Source organism: Solea senegalensis, linkage group LG2, assembly GCF_019176455.1.
Source record: "Solea senegalensis isolate Sse05_10M linkage group LG2, IFAPA_SoseM_1, whole genome shotgun sequence".
Taxonomy (NCBI): Eukaryota; Metazoa; Chordata; class Actinopteri; order Pleuronectiformes; family Soleidae; genus Solea; species Solea senegalensis.
In genome coordinates this window covers 5,308,192-5,329,873 of record NC_058022.1, presented here as the reverse complement: position 1 = coordinate 5,329,873, position 21,682 = coordinate 5,308,192, and the positions used below count along the sequence as shown (strand labels likewise).

General features: G+C 39.8%; 1 protein-coding gene across 5 annotated transcripts in view; it reads left to right on the top strand.

Moving 5' to 3' along the window:
- The first annotated feature begins 48 nt into the window (after window positions 1-48).
- The window catches only part of glsb (glutaminase b), a 32,121-nt gene continuing 10,487 nt past the window's right edge, over window positions 49-21,682 (top strand). Inside the window, exons 1-15 of one of the 5 annotated variants that reach the window (XM_044012099.1) lie at window positions 49-482; window positions 4,658-4,754; window positions 4,928-5,049; window positions 6,085-6,214; window positions 8,168-8,247; window positions 9,157-9,320; window positions 10,827-10,885; window positions 14,181-14,213; window positions 14,982-15,040; window positions 15,817-15,883; window positions 17,064-17,114; window positions 17,618-17,794; window positions 18,803-18,934; window positions 19,538-19,630; window positions 21,027-21,184. In XM_044012099.1, coding sequence (XP_043868034.1) covers window positions 181-482; window positions 4,658-4,754; window positions 4,928-5,049; window positions 6,085-6,214; window positions 8,168-8,247; window positions 9,157-9,320; window positions 10,827-10,885; window positions 14,181-14,213; window positions 14,982-15,040; window positions 15,817-15,883; window positions 17,064-17,114; window positions 17,618-17,794; window positions 18,803-18,934; window positions 19,538-19,630; window positions 21,027-21,173 — 1,713 coding nt within the window. In that variant the 5' untranslated portion in view covers window positions 49-180 and the 3' untranslated portion in view covers window positions 21,174-21,184. Of the gene's footprint in view, window positions 483-4,657; window positions 4,755-4,927; window positions 5,050-6,084; window positions 6,215-8,167; window positions 8,248-9,156; window positions 9,321-10,826; window positions 10,886-12,093; window positions 13,165-14,180; window positions 14,214-14,981; window positions 15,041-15,816; window positions 15,884-17,063; window positions 17,115-17,617; window positions 17,795-18,802; window positions 18,935-19,537; window positions 19,631-19,772; window positions 20,399-21,026; window positions 21,185-21,682 lie in introns of those variants that run through there. The other 4 variants (XM_044012106.1, XM_044012091.1, XM_044012081.1 and 1 more) reach the window with 4 other exon arrangements.

Sequence of the window (21,682 nt, the reverse complement as noted above, 5' to 3'; positions counted from 1 at the left end):
CCACCAATAAGGGCACAGTGGGTGGGAACGTGTGGCTATTTATTTCCGGATGCCGGCGCTGGTGAGTCATCTCCTCTTCGTCCGTCAAGGTGGTAATTGCCGTGTCCACCAGTCTCTCACGTTAACTCGCGTTTACCTGTGGATCCACCATTTTCTCTCAAACTGCTCCACAGGATTGAGATGTTACACTTTCGGTTCTCCACATTGCTGAAGGAGTTGACTGAAGCTACCCTCAAACGTCCGCTGCCCGCCTGTAGACAGAGGTCCTGGTTGCCGGCCCGCCACTGCCGCTTCGGCGCCGCCTCCGTTGGTGGGAGAGCTGAGTCTCCTCGGCTCCTCCATGCCGCTCCGCACCGGCCGCCGCTGCGCGCCGCGCCCTTCGCAACCCCGTTCCGCTCCTACTGCGTGAAAACGGATGGCGCCGTGGAGCTGGAGGAGCAGCTGAAGAAGGACGATAAAGCTAGCGAGGCGGCGAGTGAGAAGTAGGTTTCACGCACTTTTGCTGGTGAATTATCTGTTAATAACGTAACTGACATATTCATATTAAGCTAATACGCGTTCTCAAGAACACGCGAGTACGACGCCTTCAAAAAGGTAACGTGCGATAACCATGTGTTCTGTGGCAATAAAATAACAGCAGCGTGGGAACTGTACTGAAAGTGAAACTGTCTTGTTGTCAAGTCAGATATTAAGTGAAAACAACATTAAAAATAATCCATGTGTAATACAGTAGAAGAAGGTCAAAATGAAACCAAGTGTCAGTGACGAGCTTTTAAACCTGTAATGAATAAGGCTCTTATCAGAATGATAAATGCCTGTTTGGAATTCAGTCTGTGGCGGTTTCTGTCGTGACCTCCCACTGTCCGTGAAACGAGATCTGCCTCCGCTCTGCTCCGGGCCCACGACGTTACCGTCTGTGTCCTCCAGCTCAACAGGAGCCTGAGAGACGAATATCAGCAATGAATGTTCGCTCAAACAACACCAGGATAATGTTAGATGGCTGTAACCCTTATTAATCAGTTATTTAATTACTCAACAAAAATAAAGGTTGTGTGATTTCAGCGTGGGGGTGGGGCCCATTTTGTGTATTATTATGGATGGATGGAAGATTACATTTATAAAAAAAATAAATAATCTACTAGATATCTTGATAATTAAATTGGTCAGGAGCAGCCCAAAAGTTCTATTATTTTACGTGTAATTTCTGTTGCTCCTCAGCCACCTGCCTGTATATATGATGTTTATCTATAAGATTGTAATGTCAGAGTTTGGTTTGGAGCGCTTACAGAGACAGGGTGTTGTCATCAGTAAGATATGTAGTCCATGGTATGGGCTTGCTCTTATATGAAAGCAGGAATACAGTTTGCACTTTGACAGAGTCCCCCTCAGAGTCAGTAGTTTTCCACCTTCTAATAGCCTCACTCCACAGAAGGAATATAACAGACGTGGAACACTTATTTTAGCACAGGTTCTACCTTTTAGCTGCTGGTCATCATGGACACTTTCAGGAATTAAGATCTAATTAGGATGTAACATGTCCAGGTACCTTTTCCACTTGTTGGGCTAAATAAGAAGTCCAGGTCATGATCATTGCTACTGTTTAAGGAAACGGAGCATACATTTTTACTATATACAGTGGAAATGTATAGGAAAAACCTATCATCAAAGCCTCACAATGTTCTAAAAGATTCATTTATAACGCAGGTCTTGTGTCAAAGATAAATATCTAGCAGTAGAGAGAGAGCCTCAAGGGATATTGCAACATGAACATATTTACAATGAGCTGATGGTAAATGAATTGGTTTTAATTTGAGGAGTAAACAAAGCTAACAGCTTGCCTGAAGTGTAGGCTACACATACAAATTCACTAGTCTTGAAACCTTGCTTTACTGATGTGGATATTCAAGTAAGGCCTGTTGCATGTAAAGCTTTTGTTTGTTTGCCCACAGAAGTCTGCTATAGTCTGTTATTTCAATATTGTCACCTGCCCATGTCTGTGGCAGTGGCTGGACCTTTTCTGTAACGCAACTCTCTGACACCACAGAACTAACTTCTCCAGAGATAAAGTAGAATTTTTAAACAAAGGCTCAGTTTTTCAAAGGTCAGTGGAAGATTTTCTTGCATCCAGGAAACTCTTGAAGTGCTTTGTTTTTATCTGTGAGCAGTGACTTGGAGGCAAATGGATGGAGCCATCTGCCTGTGAACATTTTTAAACATACAAATTCAGAGAAATTGTGTTGTAGGCGACATCCGCACCTGGTTTGTTTGTGCAGGTTAAACACTCCGGTGTGCTTGGTCCATGTAGTTTAGATTCTCGAGACGAGTCACAAGTGCAAACATGAAACTGGGTCAAACTGACAGCAGGATTATGTTAATGTGTTAATCCATTCATCTTCCTCATCATACTGCAGGAGGCTCTCTATCTAGAGATTCTGGTAAATGAAGTTCTCTTGCATAATTTGCTGTTGGGCTGACAGCAAACCTTGGTCCATCTTTCACTGAGACTGTAAACAACGTGTGTTACGACTAGAGGCTTTAGGCCCTGATGGAAGGTTTATTACAGATATATTAAAGCTAGTAAGAGCTTTATTACAGATATATTACAAGCCACCACTAGTTGTACTAGTAATAGATTTACGCTTCATGTTGATGCTGAATGATACGATGGCATGCAGTCCTAACTGCAGTCATTTTAAAGGTATTATTTTATGTTCATACGTGACGAATACCTACAAATTTACCTGAGTCGTCTCTACAATGGCAGCACAACATGGTGGTAAGGTCATTTTGCTCATATCTGAACACAAAGTACACATTTCAGAAACGCATATACACTTCCCTGGTTTAAGCATGTGTGCAGTCATGCCTCATGCCCATATGGCAAATGTTCTTTAAATGTAAATGCACAGGTAAGCCTGTCTATACTGGATTTGTTGGATTGTTGTTGACTTGTGACTCTGGTGTACGGCGGCACCTGCTAACTCTGTTACATGCGAGTGCCGTTTTATGCTTGACCAACACTCGCTCTCAATTAGCCATGCTTGACGGACAGCATTTTAGTTTCTCTTGGTTTGTTTGCTCATGTTCAGGCTCTGTTACCTTGGTTCTGTGCAGAGTGTTTACTCTGGGGAACAGATGCACCAAGCAGAGGTGATGGAGGAAGGGGGGAAGGTGATGAAGGAAGGGAACTGCAGACTGAATCCTGCATTTTTAAAAGCTCAAGTGGTCAGTGTGCAGCACACAGCGACCATCTTTGAGCTTGAGATGAAGCAATAAATCTCATGTGTAACTTCAAGATTGGCTTTAAATGCAGATTTTACCAGCATGTCTTTTGAGATGGGATGCTGAGATTACTGTGGGATCAGTCTTGAATGTAAATCAATGGATTACTGCTTCTGCTGCTAATAAGCATTGGATTGAACAGGCATTAAAGTGGAATTCAAAGCATTTTCCTGGCTTTCATACCTTAACCAGTATAATATATGGCTTAAAATCCACGTAATGTTCAAACCTCAAGGTTGAGAGAACCTGGCTGCAAATACAGATTATTTCCATAAATGATTAATTGCTCGATTACTAATTTGGTCCTGAAAATGTCAGAAAATGATAATCAGTGTTTGATGTTCTCAAATTTATTGTTTCGTCCACAAACCAAAATCATTAAATTTGCATGATTTCTTTGTTATATACAATGAATGAAAAAGCTGAAAAAATCAGATAATTGTTTATTAAAACCAATTCATTATTGTCAAAATAGTTGATGATTTACATAGACATTTGCCGTTCTGTCGGTCTTGCTGCTCTGTCATGAATAGTGTTTGGACTGAATGTGATGTTGGCTTTATTAATCCGAGTGCCACAGATGGCTGGACAGAGTAAAGACGAGAGAATTTCTGGAATTCAGTTCTGGCCAGACCCAGACACCAGACACAGCTACCAAACTTTTCACTGGCCACGTAGTTCATTCAAACCACTGCATGTAATCACAGCTCAACTTATGGCACAGAGGAACCTGTGTTCCTTTTCTCAAAAATGATAAAGAAAATGGCGTATGGGGTTTTCCATGCCTGCAGAAAACTGTAGATATTATGTATTGTAAAGGGAAGCTGTGACACTGTGTAATCCTCTCTAGCCAGCACGCACAGTGGGACAGTCTATATTGCACAACTCCAGACTGGGTGACTTTGTACTGGTGACATATTTATTGCATTTTGCACCTTTGCAAATGTTTGCGGCAAGTGTAAATCCAAATGCCAATGGGAAACGTGAAGTAATACATTTTGTTTATGTACATAAAGGGTTTGTCCTCTTTTGTGATGTGTATTTCCAGTATGTGTCACTGAAATACCTCACCTACATGATAAGACCGTATCAGTAACTCCAGATAAGCTGTGTTTACACTGGCAAGTCAGGTGGGAATAGGCTTAATTGAGGCTCATGCTAAAGGTCAATGTTGTCGCATATAAACATGGCATCTGCTACTGTGGCCTAGTAGTTCCTTTAATTCACAACAACTTGGCATGCTTTCCCGCTTCTCTTTTTGTGTGTGTGTGTTGCTAATCTCATGTTGCCCCTCTTGTCTTAAGCAAGAGTTATTTTAGTGTCACATTTCTGAAAGTGCATTGTCTTTTACTGATCTGTCACTTCTCTGACCTAGAAGAAGAAATGCAGGCATCCTCCCAAGTCTGGAGGATTTGCTCTTCTACACAGTTGCAGAAGGCCAAGAGACGATTACCGCTCACAAATTTCTCTCGGTAAGTTTTTCAGGCTCATTGCAGCGTTGTGGTTTAAGCAAGTAATAATGAAGATATTCAGAGATACTCACAATTAACTTTACAAGTGTTTACTTTGTTACAACTTTACTTTATTTCTCTCAAATTCCCATACAGTTATATTTACTTCTGTTCTTTTAATTCCATTATTGCAGGCACTTAAGACCACAGGGCTTCGCACTGGAGATCCTCGGCTGAAGGAATGTATGGATACCCTCAAAGAAACTCTACAGAACACACCAGATGGCATGACTCTGGACAGGCAGCAATTCAAAAAGTAAGTCTCGCCTTTTCTTGACTTGTGTGTTGTTGTTTTTTTATATCTCCAACCACAGTGGCTTGATTTTAAATCACCTTCCCCATGAAGATATTTCACCTTTGCTTTAAGTATCTTATGCAGTTTGATGATCATATTTTTTGTAAATGAGCAAATTTAAACATATTTGAATGTATAAATTTGCATATTGCATAAATGCAAAAAAATATCCATCAAACAGCAGTTGAGCAGAATTTCTGTTGGTGTGACTTGAGAATTTTCAGTGCGGAAAACTATATTCTTAAACTAGTCACTCTCAAATAGCTCAAGATGTATGACATAATGCGTATTAATGTAATTTATTTAAGGTGAGATCAGCATTATTGTTGAATAGAGATTCAAACTATCCACTTTCTTTTGCTCATGTGGGGTTGGGTCATGGTTGCAGCATCTAATGAAGACATTTTTAGATGCAATAATTTCCAGCCCTTCCTGGGGATCCCAAGATTTCCTCAGGCCATATATATATGGATGTGAAGTCAGAGTTTCTCATACTGTAATGTTATTGTAGTACTTCTCCATTTTATAATATGAAACTAAATGTATTAGTTGGGCTGGAAATTTTGAAAAAATCAGTTTATGTAATGAGTGGGGAACCACCCTCCTTCCTTCCCTGTTTCTTTAAGCTGTACGAATATTTTTTGTCAGCAGGAAGTAGAAACGTTTGTTACATGGATAACGGGTTGTTTATGTAACTGATGCCAACATCTGTTCAAATTAAAATATTTTGACTCTGATTAAATGTCAGAGACAGTGACAGTATATCCATGGTTTCCTCATAGTTGCTGGTGTGGAAATGATCATTCATCGCTATATGGATTCATGAAAGAAAAGCAAATGATCAATTTCTTATGAAGTGTCTTCTTCATCATCCGTCTCTTGAACATTCACAGAAGTTTGTCAGACTTTAAGGTTTCCAAACTTGGTTGGCAAACTTTTCGTTGAAGCGCATGCAGTGGCGATGTTTGAGCATGCTGTTTGTGGTTTGTTCATCAGGTGTGTCCAGAGCAACATTGTCCTGCTCACTCAGGCCTTCCGCAAGAAGTTCGTCATCCCAGACTTCCAGTCCTTCACCTCCCATATTGATGAGCTGTATGAAAATGCCAAAAATCTCTTGGAAGGACAGGTGTGTCCTTAGATCCATGACTCTTTTTTTCTTTTTCTTCCTATTCTCTCTGTGCCTGTGCATCATTAGTATTATTTAGTCCATTCATCACCATCAGTCTGTCGTGCCTGTCTGGTATCAAGGGTTACTTATTCAGAATGAACGCTAGCAGGAGCCTGAGCTGATTCATAAAGGACAAAGCCAGAAATGGACAGTGTTAAAAGTCTCATATTAGTGTTCCCAGCAGCAGTGAGGCCGGGTGTCACTTTTGCATATTGATGCAGGATTCTTTGTGTGGTGAGTCATTTCATTTCTAGGTCAGGGCTGAGCAACATTTTGCTCCACAGTGCCATATTGACATAAATAAAGGCAGCGAATTCTGACATCACATTTTTATTCAGCAGCAGACCTTCAGTTGCAAATGCAACATGCATAACGACAGTTATATTTATAAATGGAAAAAAGCTAGTGTAGTGCATAACAAACAGAAATCTAAGTCTAGACTGTAACTTTACACTTCCTGTGACTACCAGAAATTTACAAGCCCATATGGATGCTTTATAATGTGTTTTTGTTTCCCAAAACCCTGTTCTTTTTAATAAACAAGAAAAAAACTATAAAATGGTTTTGTAACGGAGCTTCAGTGGGATAATCATCTGCACTTTTGTCATGTATATTCGCAACGATTCTACAGTTGCCTGAATTGATAGTTAGTTAATAGTTCACAACGCAAGTAAAGAGGAATGGCTCTGAAGAGGCTGGAGAGAGAGTGAAAAAGGAGATAGCATTTGGAAAGGGTGTTTACGTCCTTTCTGGTATGCAAAGGCCTCTGTAGTTTCCTGAAGTGCTCAGGGGGTAAAGTGAGGAAGACTCCATTTGAGGCACTCTTCATTCTCACAGTTAGATGTCACTAATTCTTACACACTGGAACTTTTTAATTATATACAAGGCTGTACAGATGGTATAATTTTATGTCCTTTTGTCATTGCTTACTGATCAAGCTGCTGCTTGCCAATGAAGACACACATGTCTTCCTGCTGCCTTTTTATTTATTTTGGGGGTCATTTTCCTTTCCTTTCAAAGACTGGCTCATGAGCTGCATCCAGGCCGGGGTCTGCATGTTGCCGTGTGTGCGTCAGGTGTTCGCTACAAAATAGTTTAGTCACTAAAGAAGAAAAAGCGGCAAAAATAATGAAAACTAGAGACCATCTCGTCATGGGATCTCACCAGCCACGGCGTTCCAACCCATGAGTACTCCGTCAGTCCTCTGTCGTCATTACTGTACAGTAATACTCAACCCTCATTGGTTGGGCCATGCCAACAATATAAAGAGTCTTTATCCATACACTACTTTTGTTTTGGTTGTTTTTTTTGTCACAGGAAAACAACCAATTATCTTCATCCTTCATTCAATGGCTGTCCAGAAATGAAAGACCCAAAGTAAACCGTAGCTCCTATAATACAAGTATCAGGTTGAAAGGAGGTGGTGTTTTACTGCAGTGATTGATCACGAGGCAGTAATGCAACAGGGAATAGGTGCATAAGGAGGCAGTAATATAGTATTGTGAATGCATCAGTATATCTGCATTACTGCCTTCCTCTTGATTTAGTAATTTTTGACTACTACGTCTTTTAGTTCTATGGTTTTTAATGGCAGATAGCATTTGTAATGTTGCATTACTGCCTCTGTCACATTCCTTATGTCTGCATTTGGTGGGGGGTGGTGTTTCACGGCATCTTTAACGTTACAGTATCGCCTTCCTCTGGATTTAATTAGCCATTTACTATTCTTGTGTGTTTGTTAGACTGATGGTGTTCTTTACTAATCTTAAGACAAAGCGTTGACTTCTGTCAGTCTTGTTATTGTGTTTTGTGTTGGAATCAACTTTTCACTGAAACCCGAGTCTCGTCAGACGCCGACAGTGTAAGGTGAACCACTGCTGCTCAGCGTTAACGGGCTGGCCTCTCTTTCAGGTGGCAGACTACATTCCTCAGCTCGCCAAATTCAGCCCCGACCTGTGGGCTGTGTCTCTTTGCACAGTCGACGGACAGAGGTAAGAAATATTTGAGTGCAAAACAAATCTTTTTTTCCTTTTTTCTTTTTTTAAATTCTAGCAATTACTCTTGACATTTGTCACATTTGAACCCGTTGAACATATCACATTGAAATTGGTTACATTAAAGTATTAGAGGTGGGCAAGATATATATTGTCTAAGATAAGATCGTGATTGCTGTTTTTAAAGTTATGCAAATTGACATCATCGAGTATTTGAAGGACTTCCCACAAAGTCATTCAAATACTAAGTCTTTGAAATTGCTTTATTTATTTTACAGTTTATTGTAACAGTAAAGCCTCAGTCTACCCAGAGTTCAATGCTGTTCAATGAGTTGTTTTCCCCAAAACGTGTCCATCGACATAATCTTTAAGCAACAATTAATGACTTAAACCAGTGGTTCTCGTATTTTTATACCAAGTACCACCTGACAAAATATTGAGCCCTTGAAATAACACCATTAAAAACAAGTTGGTGTAAATAGGCCGGGCGAAGTCAGCTACAGACTTTTCATAGGAGGCAGATTTATTATTGATTATTATTTGTTTGTTTCCATGCACTCCTGTTAGAGAGAGTTTCAGTTTTCAAATTGCCCCGTTGTGTATAAACATTAAAGTGTTGTGTAATGTCCACGTTTGGTGTTTGGATCAGCATGTCCACTGATAGGTAGCTGCAATGGGTGTTTTAGGATTGTTATGTTTGCGTAACAGGAAGCTGTAAAGATAACATTTGTACAGAACAAACAGTGTAGTTTCGTTATCATGCTGTGATGCTCCCTCACTGAAGTTGGTGGCTTTTCCGTGAACACACCGTCCCACAGAAATGACGGTGTCCTCACTCTGACCTGTTTACGATCACAAGACCGCCGCTTTGCCTCTGAAGATAACTTATCTTTTTTTCTTTCATAGACACACAGTAGGAGACACCAAGGTCCCTTTCTGTCTGCAGTCGTGTGTCAAGCCGCTGAAGTATGCCGTTGCAGTCCATGACCATGGCACGGAATACGTGCACAGTTTCATTGGAAAGGAGCCCAGTGGCCTGCGCTTTAATAAGCTCTTCCTGAACGACGATGGTGAGGCGTCACAGCTTTCTTTCCCTTCTTTACGTTTTCCACCTGGAAATCCTATCAGCTCATACTCATACCTCGATCTGATGACAGTAGTGTGTTGTCAATGGGGGGTTTACTGTGTTAAGGAAGGCAGTGTTTCCTATTTTTACACAATAACATTGTTGGTAATGAGGTCAAAGAGAGAGTGGTGAAAGATAAATTACTACATCTGTGTGTAAGCTACAATATTGACTCAGTGCTTCAGTATTTATTTGGGCATTGCTTCTGTAAACGTAATGGTGAATTTAAATTAGAATAACACAGTAAGTGTGTGTGTGTGTGTGTGTTGAAGTTTTTCAGATGTTCACACAAATGCACAATACATTTCACGTTCGAGGCAGTTATATAAAGTAAATGCAGTTTAGGGCCGTTAATGAGCTATGAATGAGTCATTCCACATTACAGTAAATGTGGTTGTTGGCTTTAACTGAATGCTCAAATCTTGTATAACAGTATATTAATAACACTGTGTACATGTTATTGATAATTATTCAATGTTAATGGGATATTTTGACATGAAGCAAAGTCTTAGGCTCCCAGAAAAAATGTTGGTATGAAATGAGGGGGTGGTTCACTTATCATCTTATCATCAGGTTTGTCCAGTGTTGCTGTAGTAAATGAAAAGAGGAAATAAGCTCCCCTCTGGAATAGCAATAGGAACGAACGTCAGCTGCTACAGTATGTGTAGGTTTAACTCTCCTTGTCAGACAACTGACGTATGTTCAATCAGTTTTGTGTAAGCTGTCAAAATGAATGCGATCATAACATAACACAATGTAAACACAACATGTTTACATACATTTCTTTTAACGTTTAATTTTTTTGACATGGTGGTTAACACATGCACATTCCTTTTATTATGATTTTCTAAACCACATATTGTGAAGTTAGTTTCACATTGGACATTTCAAACTAACCTCACTGCCGCCTTTCTCGGGAGGAGAAAAAAAAATTGTTGGCACTGCCACCAAACCCTCACAACAGACTTAAAATATAATTTCAGAGGGTTCATTTTGATGGAGCTGCTCCTAATGCCAACGCAGGAACATCTCGTTTGGAAATGTAGCACTGATAACAAACATTATTCTACTCCCATGTTGACGAGAGCATTCAAAACCTGAACAGTATCCATTGCGGGTGAATTTAGAACGGATAGAATGTGATTAATTTGCAATGACCGCACTTGACAGCACTAATTTGTGTCTGCTGCCATCCACACCTGGGAAAACGAGTGGAACCTGAACCCAGTTTAAAGGAGAACAAATTACAGATAATTGTGGAGCATTCCAGCAATCTGAGGTTATTATTTGTCATATCTTGGTTCAGCATGTGCTCTGCATGTGGTTTTATCTAAACTGTTTGATCAGTGAATGGACGCCGCGCCCTCTGTCTGAACATTGTTCGAACATTCACACTTTCATTCCACACAGTGTGCTCACCAAGTTTTTTTTTGTTTGTTTTGTTTTGCAGATAAGCCCCACAATCCCATGGTGAACGCCGGCGCTATCGTTTGCACTTCACTGATAGAGGTAAAAGCAGAATCACTTCACTTTTTCCCCTCCATGTGTGTTTTTTAATGTCCAGTCTTGTGTGTCATTCCCACTGAATCCCAGAACTAGAGGAATTCCTGTGATGGTTGGTGTCACTGAGCTGTTTTTATTGAGCAGATAAGAATGAAGGTTAACAGTGTACATATTGGCGGCGCATAAAGCTTGCAGATAAGCATAATTAACCCACATTAGTTTGATTTAAAAGGAAACTTGCTAAAGAAGACTCCACAATAATGCTGAAACACTCTTTATAGGTATTATCAGTACAGACCTCTGAGCATGTTCACGTTTTTATGACTCGCCTGGAAGTCATTACCTTAGTTTACTGTCGTCCACGGCCATGTGTCTCGTTGTGGTGAATAATCCTTCCTGAAGAGTACTTAGCTGCTCTCAGGCACACATTGTTATTGTCCCTGCTGGAAATAACCCAGACAGAGGGCAAGTCAAATGCAGGTGCACAACCACACACCAGCAAAGATGAATAGGGAATCCAATTAAACTCCACCTGACTTATTCTCTCCATCTCATCGGCTCTGCAAAACGATGGAGTTTAATTCCCCAGTCACAGAAACAAATCATCCCCGTCAAATCAGAGTAGGTGCAGCCAAGTAAAAGTAATTAATCCTGAAAGTGCCCGCTCTGTTGATGGGGTCTCTGCTGGAAATGTCAGACTTGTAAGCTCTTTATGGATGCTGACAATCAGCCTGAGGTCAACATCTTTATCCTTGATCTAGAATTACTGTATTAGACACACACACGCGCTCCTTTTATTGCGTCACAGTTGTCACGTTATTGTGGTTGCATTTTTAGTACCTCAACATCGGTCGCTTTATTGAATCAAAACATTTGGACACACTTTATTTATGACTACATAATTGTCAAATTCAATGACTGGTATTTGCAGATTTATCTGGATGTTGTGACATTGACCAGGCTTTTACACTTTTGTCCCAAACCCCCTTTGAAATGAATAGTGGCTTATTAAATACATTCATACATTCCCACAGAGTTACGAATTACATAGCGTTAGAATCCTCATATGTATATGCAGCATTATGAAGCATAGTGAAACACGAGGCATGTTTTTCAGATGGGGGGTGGAGTGGCTCAGTAGTTAAGACCCTACCTTGTGTACCAAAGACATCATGGTCGCAAGTTCGATTCCACCCCTGGCTAATTGTACTTGATTCCATTGTAAGTCGCTTTGGATAAAAGCATCTGCTAAATGACATGTAATGTAATGTAATAACAGATTAGAACAGATTAATTCTGCTATGACTCAGGATATGGGACCTGTGGTTTTTTTTTTGACATGACATACAATGAACACAGTTATTGTACTCGTCATCATTTTGTGACACTTTTTATTCAATTATTTATTGCCCACAGCTGAGAGTTTGTCAGTAGTTCAAATATTCTTGTTTGCTTTGACTCAGAAAAGAAAGGGGGTTGGATTCAGATCTTTCAGATTTAAGAGAAGGAAAAGAAGTTAATACTAAACTAACACTCCTCAGTAAGACAGGAACACAGCTTGCTGTCGCCTTACGCCACTTTTAATGCCCACAGTATCAAAGATAATCTCTATTTCTATCATTTTATCCTACATACCCAATCTGAAATGCCACACAGTACATCCTCCACCCTTATTAATTTCTGTGCTTTAAGCCGAGACAGATTTATGTACATGGGTTTTGTTTGGAGCCTGACTTCACCAACATATATTGTAGGTATGTGTATTTGTGAGATTTTACAGAATGAATAATGCTAATTATAATACCTTTTTTTTTTTCATAAAAAAGATGTTTACAAAATGCCAAGAATGCTTGTTTATACAGTATTTTGGTTATATTTGTATTTTTTAAGTATGTGTACGTGCAGTGTATATATATATATATACACCGGTCATTTAATTAATGTCAGCCCCCAATAATCCATACCAGTCGTTGAAACCTTTCATTTCTTGAGGCAAAATTGTGTGGTGTTGTTTTTTGTTTTTTTTTTCATATCCACTCACCAACAGGGTCTCGATGTTTTTGTTTTTCTTCTTATTGAAGTACTAATGTGAAGCTATTGGTCAAGTTGCCTGGTTAGCTTTGACCTTGGTGGGGGGAAAACCTATGGGATGGCTTGCCCCCCAAACTGTTGTTTCATGGTGCTTGAAGGCTACATGTTGTTGCTGTTTTTGTATGTTGTTGCATATTTTCCAGACTTAGGAACTGTGGGAAATAATGACTGCTGCTGCAGGTCAAATGACGTTGGTAATTTTTTCTTCCTTTTCCATATCTGTCTCTTCGTACTCTCCCCCCTTTCCCCGATACTACCTCTTCTCTCTTTCTCCTCCAATCAGCTCAGTAGAAATCCCATTCTAGTGACTCTTTAACACCTCCATCAGTCACTTCTTTTTTTTTTTTTTCCTCTCCTGCACAGAAAAGTGTACAGCCTGAAATGTACGTCAGTCATACATGAACCATACGCCTTCTTTTTTCTTTTTTTAAATGTAAAGTTAAAATCCATTTACAAGTAGAGTATTTTTGAATTAATGTCTAATGCTATAGCACTGAAAATGTGCATGCGTGTCCATTTTTATTTTTTTTCCTTTTGCTGTGTTTTACTGTGTGGTTAAATAAGGCAGCATCATCTAGCTTGTGATAATGTTTACTGAGCTGCAAGCTGTTATTCTCAGAGGAAGACTATTCCTTCCTTGTTTCCCTCCCTCCCTCATTGTTTGGGCCAACAGTCTTTGCACGGGTGACTTGTGTTTGCCCATACGTACACACGCACACCTGCATTATGGTAACCCATAATACAAACTTGCCTGCACACACCCACATTTTTGTGCAGTCATATCCAATGTAGAAATGCACATTGTTATGGCTCTTATGTAAGAATTAAAAAGTGCATTTTAATTCAGTTGTACTGTACATATCCAATAATTGAGACATAATGGTGAGACATGTTTTTCTTCTACCGGCTAAACTGATAATGCACATGTCTACTAAAAATCTCCCTCTCGCTACCAAAAGATGTCCTCCTTTGTAACCTACCTGCAAGCCAATCATATTAATATTTTTTTTACCTGTATAATTCATGGCAAAGCTTGTGGTTTTATTTGAAATAAAATCTATTTACATCTTCTAATTCTCTAGTTTAATTTGTCAGTAGTACTATTCTCATTGTAGTGTTACCTTTTTTTATGATGCTGTACTTGTACCTCTGCTACATCTCTTGGGTAAATGAAAAAGCTAATTGCATCTTGTTTTTTCCCTGTCCACAGCAAAGTACCAGCACTGCGGAGAAATTTGACTACGTAAGTATAAGAAGTCGGGCCTGTGTTCACATCAGTCGAATATACATAATTTATTCTCTGTGAAAGGGATGTGTGATGCACAGAACTATTTAGGGTACATTTTCCTGTGACTGTAGCAGCAGTGAACCTTTGCCTTTCTGTTCACTTTCATTCTTTGTGAGTGACATGGTGATTAAAGCATTCACTTCCCTTTGAAGCAAATCCATAGACCTCTGGCCTAGGGCTGCAATGATTAATCATTTATGACTCCATTACTAGATTAATCATCAACTATTTTAGTAATCGATTAATCAGTGGAGTGATTTATTCTTTGCACCATATAACGAAATAAATACTTTTTGGTTTGTGGACAAAACAAGACATTCGCGAACATCATCATTTCCACGTTCGGCAAACACAGATCAACATTTTTCAACAGATAAAATAATGGACAGATTAATCGGTGATGAAAATAATCGTGAGTTGCAGCCCTACTCTGGACGTCATGTGATTCGGTTTGCTCACACCGCCATGTTGGCAGGAAAACCAAGCTCGAAGAATTTACCAAGCTCTTTAAAGACACAGCTTCCCGGTCAGTGGTAAAAGGGAAACCAAACTTGCAATGCCCCTAACTTTTGTCATAACGTCATAGACCCGTAACACGCACTTACATTGTAAGTTTCATTCTCTCTGCGGCCATCTTGTGTACACAAATATACGAATGTTCAATCAATTCATTCCCGTTGGACACTGTCGTAACTTGTTTCTCTTCCTCTGCTTTCCCTCAAGATCATGAACTATCTGAAGGATATGGCAGGAAACGAGTATGTGGGTTTCAGCAACGCCACGTAAGTTCCTCTACATCATCAGCTGTGTTGTCAAATATTTTATATCTTATGTAATCTTATTCTGCACCACAAGAAGAGCGCTTGATGTTGGTTTAAAAACTTGATTATAATTGTAAATCTGTGTCTCTGCTGCTGCACAGGAAAAGAATATCCATCAGTTTCACTCATGGTTTTTCATGTTAAATCCATCCAAGGTGACATATTCCCACTTGTAAGGTGCCCTAATGTGACATTTAAGGGCTTGTCACTATATTTACGTACCATGTGAGTGTTTGAACATCACAGATACAGCAAAGAATCTAGAGTGTAGAAATAGTCGAAATATGTCTGATCGAACCTCGTTCCACTCCTGTTTTCTTTAAAATAGTTTTACAGTAACCACTGAGCAACTTAAGTCAAGTATTGAATTCTTTTCCGTTTCCTTCTCAAGTGACTCCAATAAGCCACAACATATGAACTGAGTCTGTGACATGAGTGAATGAAATCGGAGAACACCCGGGTCACGTGGTAGTTGTAGTGTGTGTGTGTGTGTGTTCTGTAAAGGTCACTTGTGCATGCATGACTTATGATGACACCATACGCAAAAGGAAAAGAGGAAAGAGCAGGCTCATGTTGCTGGTTCATCACATCGATCACATGATATCACGAGTGGTCTGGTGTATTGTACACACACACACACACAAACATGTGAGGGTGGAGAATGGAGTTCCATCACATGCAAACTTCCTCTGTGTAAAGCCAAATGTCCTTCTCTTTTTCTCTCTTCTGTGTGACAGATTCCAGTCTGAGCGTGAGTCAGGAGACAGGAACTTTGCCATCGGCTACTACCTGAAAGAAAAGAAGGTTTGAACTTGGAGACATCAATCATTGCTGACATTTGCTTAAGAGCAAATCATACAAAACAAGATAATTACATACCTACACACACTGGTGGGGTAAAACAAGAGAACACCGGGCGAATATAGAAAACTCTGGGTTGTAGAAAAGCTGCACTCCAATGATAAAATTATCTTTATTTTAATGGTTTGGTCGTGTCGGACTCAAACCTTTGTTTTTCTTGGTTTTCTCTGTCAGATTAAAATGTAAATATTTAAAGAAAACAAAAAATGATTGACTGAATCAAACCAGTGATTGAACAGCAGTAATTCTGTCTCTCCAATCTACATTTTATGTCTGTACTGCAGTGCCATTATATAGAATATTTTCAATAAAAAAAATATACACTAAATAGGTCATTAAATAACTAATAAAATAACTTTTGGATGACTTGGCAACATTTATCAAGTTTGTAAAGCACACTTAAAAACAACTGTTGACCAAAGTGCTGTACCGTAGTAAGTTTTTAAATAAAAAAAATAGACCTAAAAACAAATAAATGGATAAATAATTTTTATAGTTTTTATGTCATCTTGCCCACAAAGTGCAGAACTACAGACTTGCACTGTTATCAAATGCAGAGGAAAACAGGTGAGTCTTTAAATGAGATTTAAAATTAGACCATGAAGAGGCCCGTCTAATTTGCAATGAAAGTCCATTCCACATTTTAGGGGCTGTGACTGCGAAAGCCTGATCCCGCCTGAGCTTCAGCTGCCATTTAGGAACCACTAAGAGCAGCTGATGTTAGAGAACGCAAAGGCACATATGGCTGCTGCAAGTCAGAGATGTATAAAAGTCATAGGAAAAAAAGGACGGGTATAATCAAATTTATGGTGGTTGAGCTCTATTGACTTTCTTCAGTTGCAGGGGGCATGCTTGTTGTTGTTGTTGTTGTTGTTGTTGTTGTTTAGGAACGTTTGAGTTTCACTTTACCTTAAGTGGAATGAGTTCATTCTTAAAAGAAAAGAAACAACCTTAAAACAGGCAGGCCTCCATATCTTTCACAAAGCAGATGATCCTTAACAGAAAAAAATGTGGTTGTCTTCTCTTATCTCGAGCCCTAACAACAACAACAACAGCAGCATGTAGTTGATAAAGTGCACGGTACTGTTTGTTCACCTTTTGTCTCACCCTTGTGTCTCTGCAGTGTTTTCCTGAGGGGACAGACATGACATCTGTGCTGGACTTGTACTTTCAAGTGAGTCCCAACACTGAGTTTTCACAAACGGCTGAATATCACGTTTCCTGCTTTGTCGCCTCTCTGTTTTCAATATGGATTTTTAGCGTTGAGTCACAGAGATCCTCTTTCAGCTTCTCAACTAATTTTAGACACATGTCTCTTTTCTCCCCTTCTGTTGTTTTGTTTTTATCTTTACCACTGTGCAAGCTATCAATAGCTTCCTAACTGTGCAGTTAAGAAGCTTTTTAAATGTGTATCATCATATTTGAAAACATGGTGAACATCTTTCTCATCTAAAAGAATTCCCTTACTTGTTTTTCTCATAATAAAGATATTAAATTGGATATAGATGAGGAGAACGTGTGAAATTGTGAATGTCTTTGTATATAATTCCCTTAATAATCAATCCCCCATGTGCTGCGTGTAACCTACATTTTCAACCCATCTCTGTCACGTTGACTTAGTCCAGTTTGAAAGGAAATAATGCGAATTGTGTGTGTGTGTGTGTGTGTTCTCTCCAGCTGTGCTCCATTGAAGTGACCTGCGAGAGCGCCAGTGTCATGGCAGCCACTCTCGCTAACGGCGGCATCTGCCCAATCACGGGCGAGCGCGTGCTGAGCCCCGAGGCGGTGAGGAACACGCTGAGTCTGATGCACTCGTGCGGCATGTACGACTTCTCTGGACAGTTTGCTTTCCACGTAAGTAGAGGACGCATCCGTACAGGACGCTAAATGAGAGCTAATCCCATCTTAATTCCTCTAATTCAAATAGTGCAGCCTGATCACGTACACCACGGGGGTCATGTTTTTAACCGGTTTGTTTGTGTTGTTGTCTTTTATTATTGTTCTTTTATTTGTGTGATTCTGTCTTGTGAAGCACTTGGAAAACAACCCCAGTGGACAGAAAACTAAACAAAAGACAGAAGTCACAATAGTAAAAGTAAAGTAAATAAAAACAACTCTCCCTTCTGAGCTTGTGTTTATTTTTGGTGCAGTCAGGAGCAGCTGATCAGCTGACCTGAGTGAGGGAAGGTGTGTGAAGGTGTAGCAGCTTAGAGAGGTGGGCGGGGCAAGGCCATGAAGGGATTAAAAAACAAGTAATTTGAAAATTAAACCTATGTTATTTAGGAATGCAGGCTAATGGACTTTTTGATGATATATCATGGGTGCTCAGGCAGATAACTGATGCTGATATATAAATATTTTCCCCTGCACCCAACTGCAGAGGATATTTAGTTATTTTCTATTTTTCATACTTATGTCACAGAAGATATAAATATACAGTTCCTTAATTGTATAAAACAAATAAACTTAACAAAAAAATTGCTATTCAGTCTTATCGCGGGAACTTGGTGTGTTTGCATATCCGATATTACTTTTTTAAAGCCAATATCTGCCGATTTAATATTGTGCACACCTCATATTATTTAACATGTTAACTTGATTTCTTCACTAAAAAAAGATGTGTCGTAAGTGTCCAAACCCTCAATTTGTTACCAAGAAGTAAGGGGAAGTGATTTCAGTGTGTTTTTAGTGCACTTTTAATTAATCATAATTCGCACGTATTTTTGTCATGATAATCCTCGTCGTTCCATGCCCAGTCCTGCCTTATTTGTTGATGATTTTCTCTTGTTGCACCATGTTGTTACCACGCCGATGATACTGCAGCTGATCTGTGACACGTCACGTCTGTCTGCTCTGCTGTAGGTCGGTCTGCCCGCCAAGTCTGGAGTGTCGGGGGGGATCCTGTTGGTGGTGCCTAATGTGATGGGTATTATGTGCTGGTCACCTCCACTTGACAAGCTGGGCAACTCTGTGAGAGGGATACAGTTCTGCACGGTACGTAAAGTTATGTAACAGGAGAGCAGAAACGAGGGCAACCGGTTTGTTTACGAAATTAAAACTTGCATTCAGAATGCTGTGTCACTGTTTTCAGACTTGAACAGTTTGCTGTTCACATGCGATGAACGTGGCGCATCGAGAGATTTTTTTTATTAGGAAACTGACAGTAAAAGTTCCAGTGATTATCAAGAGAGACCTTTTTACCTCTCACTGGCAATCTTTCCAAATCTATGCATGTCCGGACTTCACTGTGCATTTGAAGGCAGCTTTTGAATTGTGGATTTTAAACGACAGTCACTCTGTTCATGCAAATGTCTCAAATACACACCCACATTCCTTCAAAGTAAAGACCAGTTTCACTGTTAAAGCGTATTTCAATCCTATATTTTGTTTGGCTTCATGTTTTTTTCCAAGCTTCTTGAAAAAAGCGGTTGTTATTATAGATGGGATTTTGTGCAACAGTGTCCTTGATTTAATAAAGGAGTTTACCCTCAGTAAATACGTTTGCCTATACTGTGATCAGATGCTTGGCTTTGCTTCTTAAAATCCTCCGTAAAGAAAGATGCCAACCAAATGTCCTCTTAAATCTTCTCATTTCAGGATCTTGTGGAGCTTTTCAACTTCCACAACTACGACAACCTGAGGCACTTTGCAAAGAAGTACGATCCTCGCAGGGAAGGAGGGGAGCAGAGGGTAAGGAGGCAGTTCACCTTGTTGTGAATGGGGGCGGGGCAAGAAATGACACGTTTTTCTCTCATCAGATAAATCACATCGACACACCTTCACCAAGAATGTTGGTGATATCTTGCTGACTGCTGCTTTTTTTTTTTTTTAGGTGTAGCTGTAACATATATCTAGCTCCATACTGCACCACTTCACCTAATGTACAGACTAAAGAAAAAAACAGAACATCTCTATTTTTGTCTTGTGGACGTCCCTACAGGGTTTTGAGTAGAGCTCGACCTATATTTTCTATGACGAATACCGATAATTGATGCCGTATTATTTCTTTTTTTGCCCGTACATTTAGTTGATTTTTCTTTTTTTTTGACTTCTGTTTAATGATAACGAGCAGTACCAAAAAATTGCTCCAGTAACCAGTGATTGAACAACTTTAATGGTCTGTCTCCCTAATCTACTTTTTAACATTTAATGTAAATTAAAAGGCCGAATTTTCTGAGTTTCTGAGAACAAATATGTGCAATTGTTATTATTAATAGTAACTGGCCAATGCTGATTATTGATAAATAATATTGGCCTGGTCTACTTTTTAGATTATTCTTTCATGTGGTGTCCCTTTTATTTTAAAGAAACTCGTTACTTTATGCCTTTTGGCGCTTTTCCAATACACAGTTCTAGTACGACTCGGCTCTACTCAGTTTGGAATCGGACGCGTCATTTTCCATTACTATGGTACCTCCTCAACGTTGCATGGCTGCATGAAACTGCCAGTTGTTTTCTGTGTAACTGAATCGTTAGAATCCGTTAATTAAAAAGATAATTTAAGTAAGTACTTGAAATACGGCTGAACGGGTCGTGATTCGGCTCACGACCGCCGGCTTTCAGCAGTGCTGTCGCTTAATACATATATTTAAAATCCTCTGTTAAATATTGAGATTTTAGACATTTCCTTTGCTAAATGTTGGAGATTATCACAAGTTTTCAGGATTTTTAACTGACCTACAGTTCGGCATTGTTTGGTTTGATTCTTGTATTGGACGCCGCACTCTTGTCTCACCCAGTGATGACACTTTGACCAATCAGTGGTCTGACGATGTCACATTTAGTATCGGCTCAGCTTAGTTCACTTGGAACCTCGTCTGAGTAGGTACAAAAAAAAAAAAGCACCAGCTACTATCGCTAATGTTAAAGCAAAAAACGAGTCGAGCTGAGTAGTGCTAGTACTATATGATGTAAAAGCGCCACTTGATATGTTTTGGTTGCGAGACGGTTTCGGATTTATGACGAAAGCTAATTTGTAATTCTGAGTCCATCCATCGCTCACCTTGATGTGTCCACTAACCCCATCAAAAGTACACTGGCAGAATAAAGGAAGGAGTGAGACTAATTTGTTATCCGTGTCGAACAGCAACTCTGCATCGGACCCATGGATTATGAGAGCCTGCAACAAGAGCTTGCTCTGTCAGCCCCTCTTTGGAAAAAGATTTCTCCCACTGAGTCGCACCAGGACAGCTCCACCACTGTAGTCTATAGGATGGACAATGTCAGCGAGTGAAACTAAAGAAAGCCCCACATCCACCATGCCTCATCTCTCTCCCCATCTCCCGCAACAACACCACCACCGCCACCATCTTTCCTTGTCCTTAAATATTTATATATGAAAATAACTGTGGAGGATTATTTATTGCTTGTGAAGCAGTTACTGTGTGGATGGACGGGGGAATTTTATTTTGTTTTGTGTGTTTGTTACTGCTTTTTGATTCTCCTCTGAGTTACACATGAACCCGTAGCCACCTGCTTGTTGCCTTAGCGTGTGAATATAGAGAACCTGATGTACAGTGTACATACAGGCTGTGCCCGTGTGTCCGCTCACCCCTTTATGACGCTGTTGTTGTTTTTTAATTTTGACAATTCTGTTTTAAATTTAACCAAAAAGGAGTGTGTGTGTGTGTGGATCTTCGTGGCGGCCACAGCCTGTTGACATGCAGACCGACCTCAAACGCATAATGTAGCTCACACTTGAAGCTTAAAGACTTAACGGATCAGCACATCAACGGTGATGTA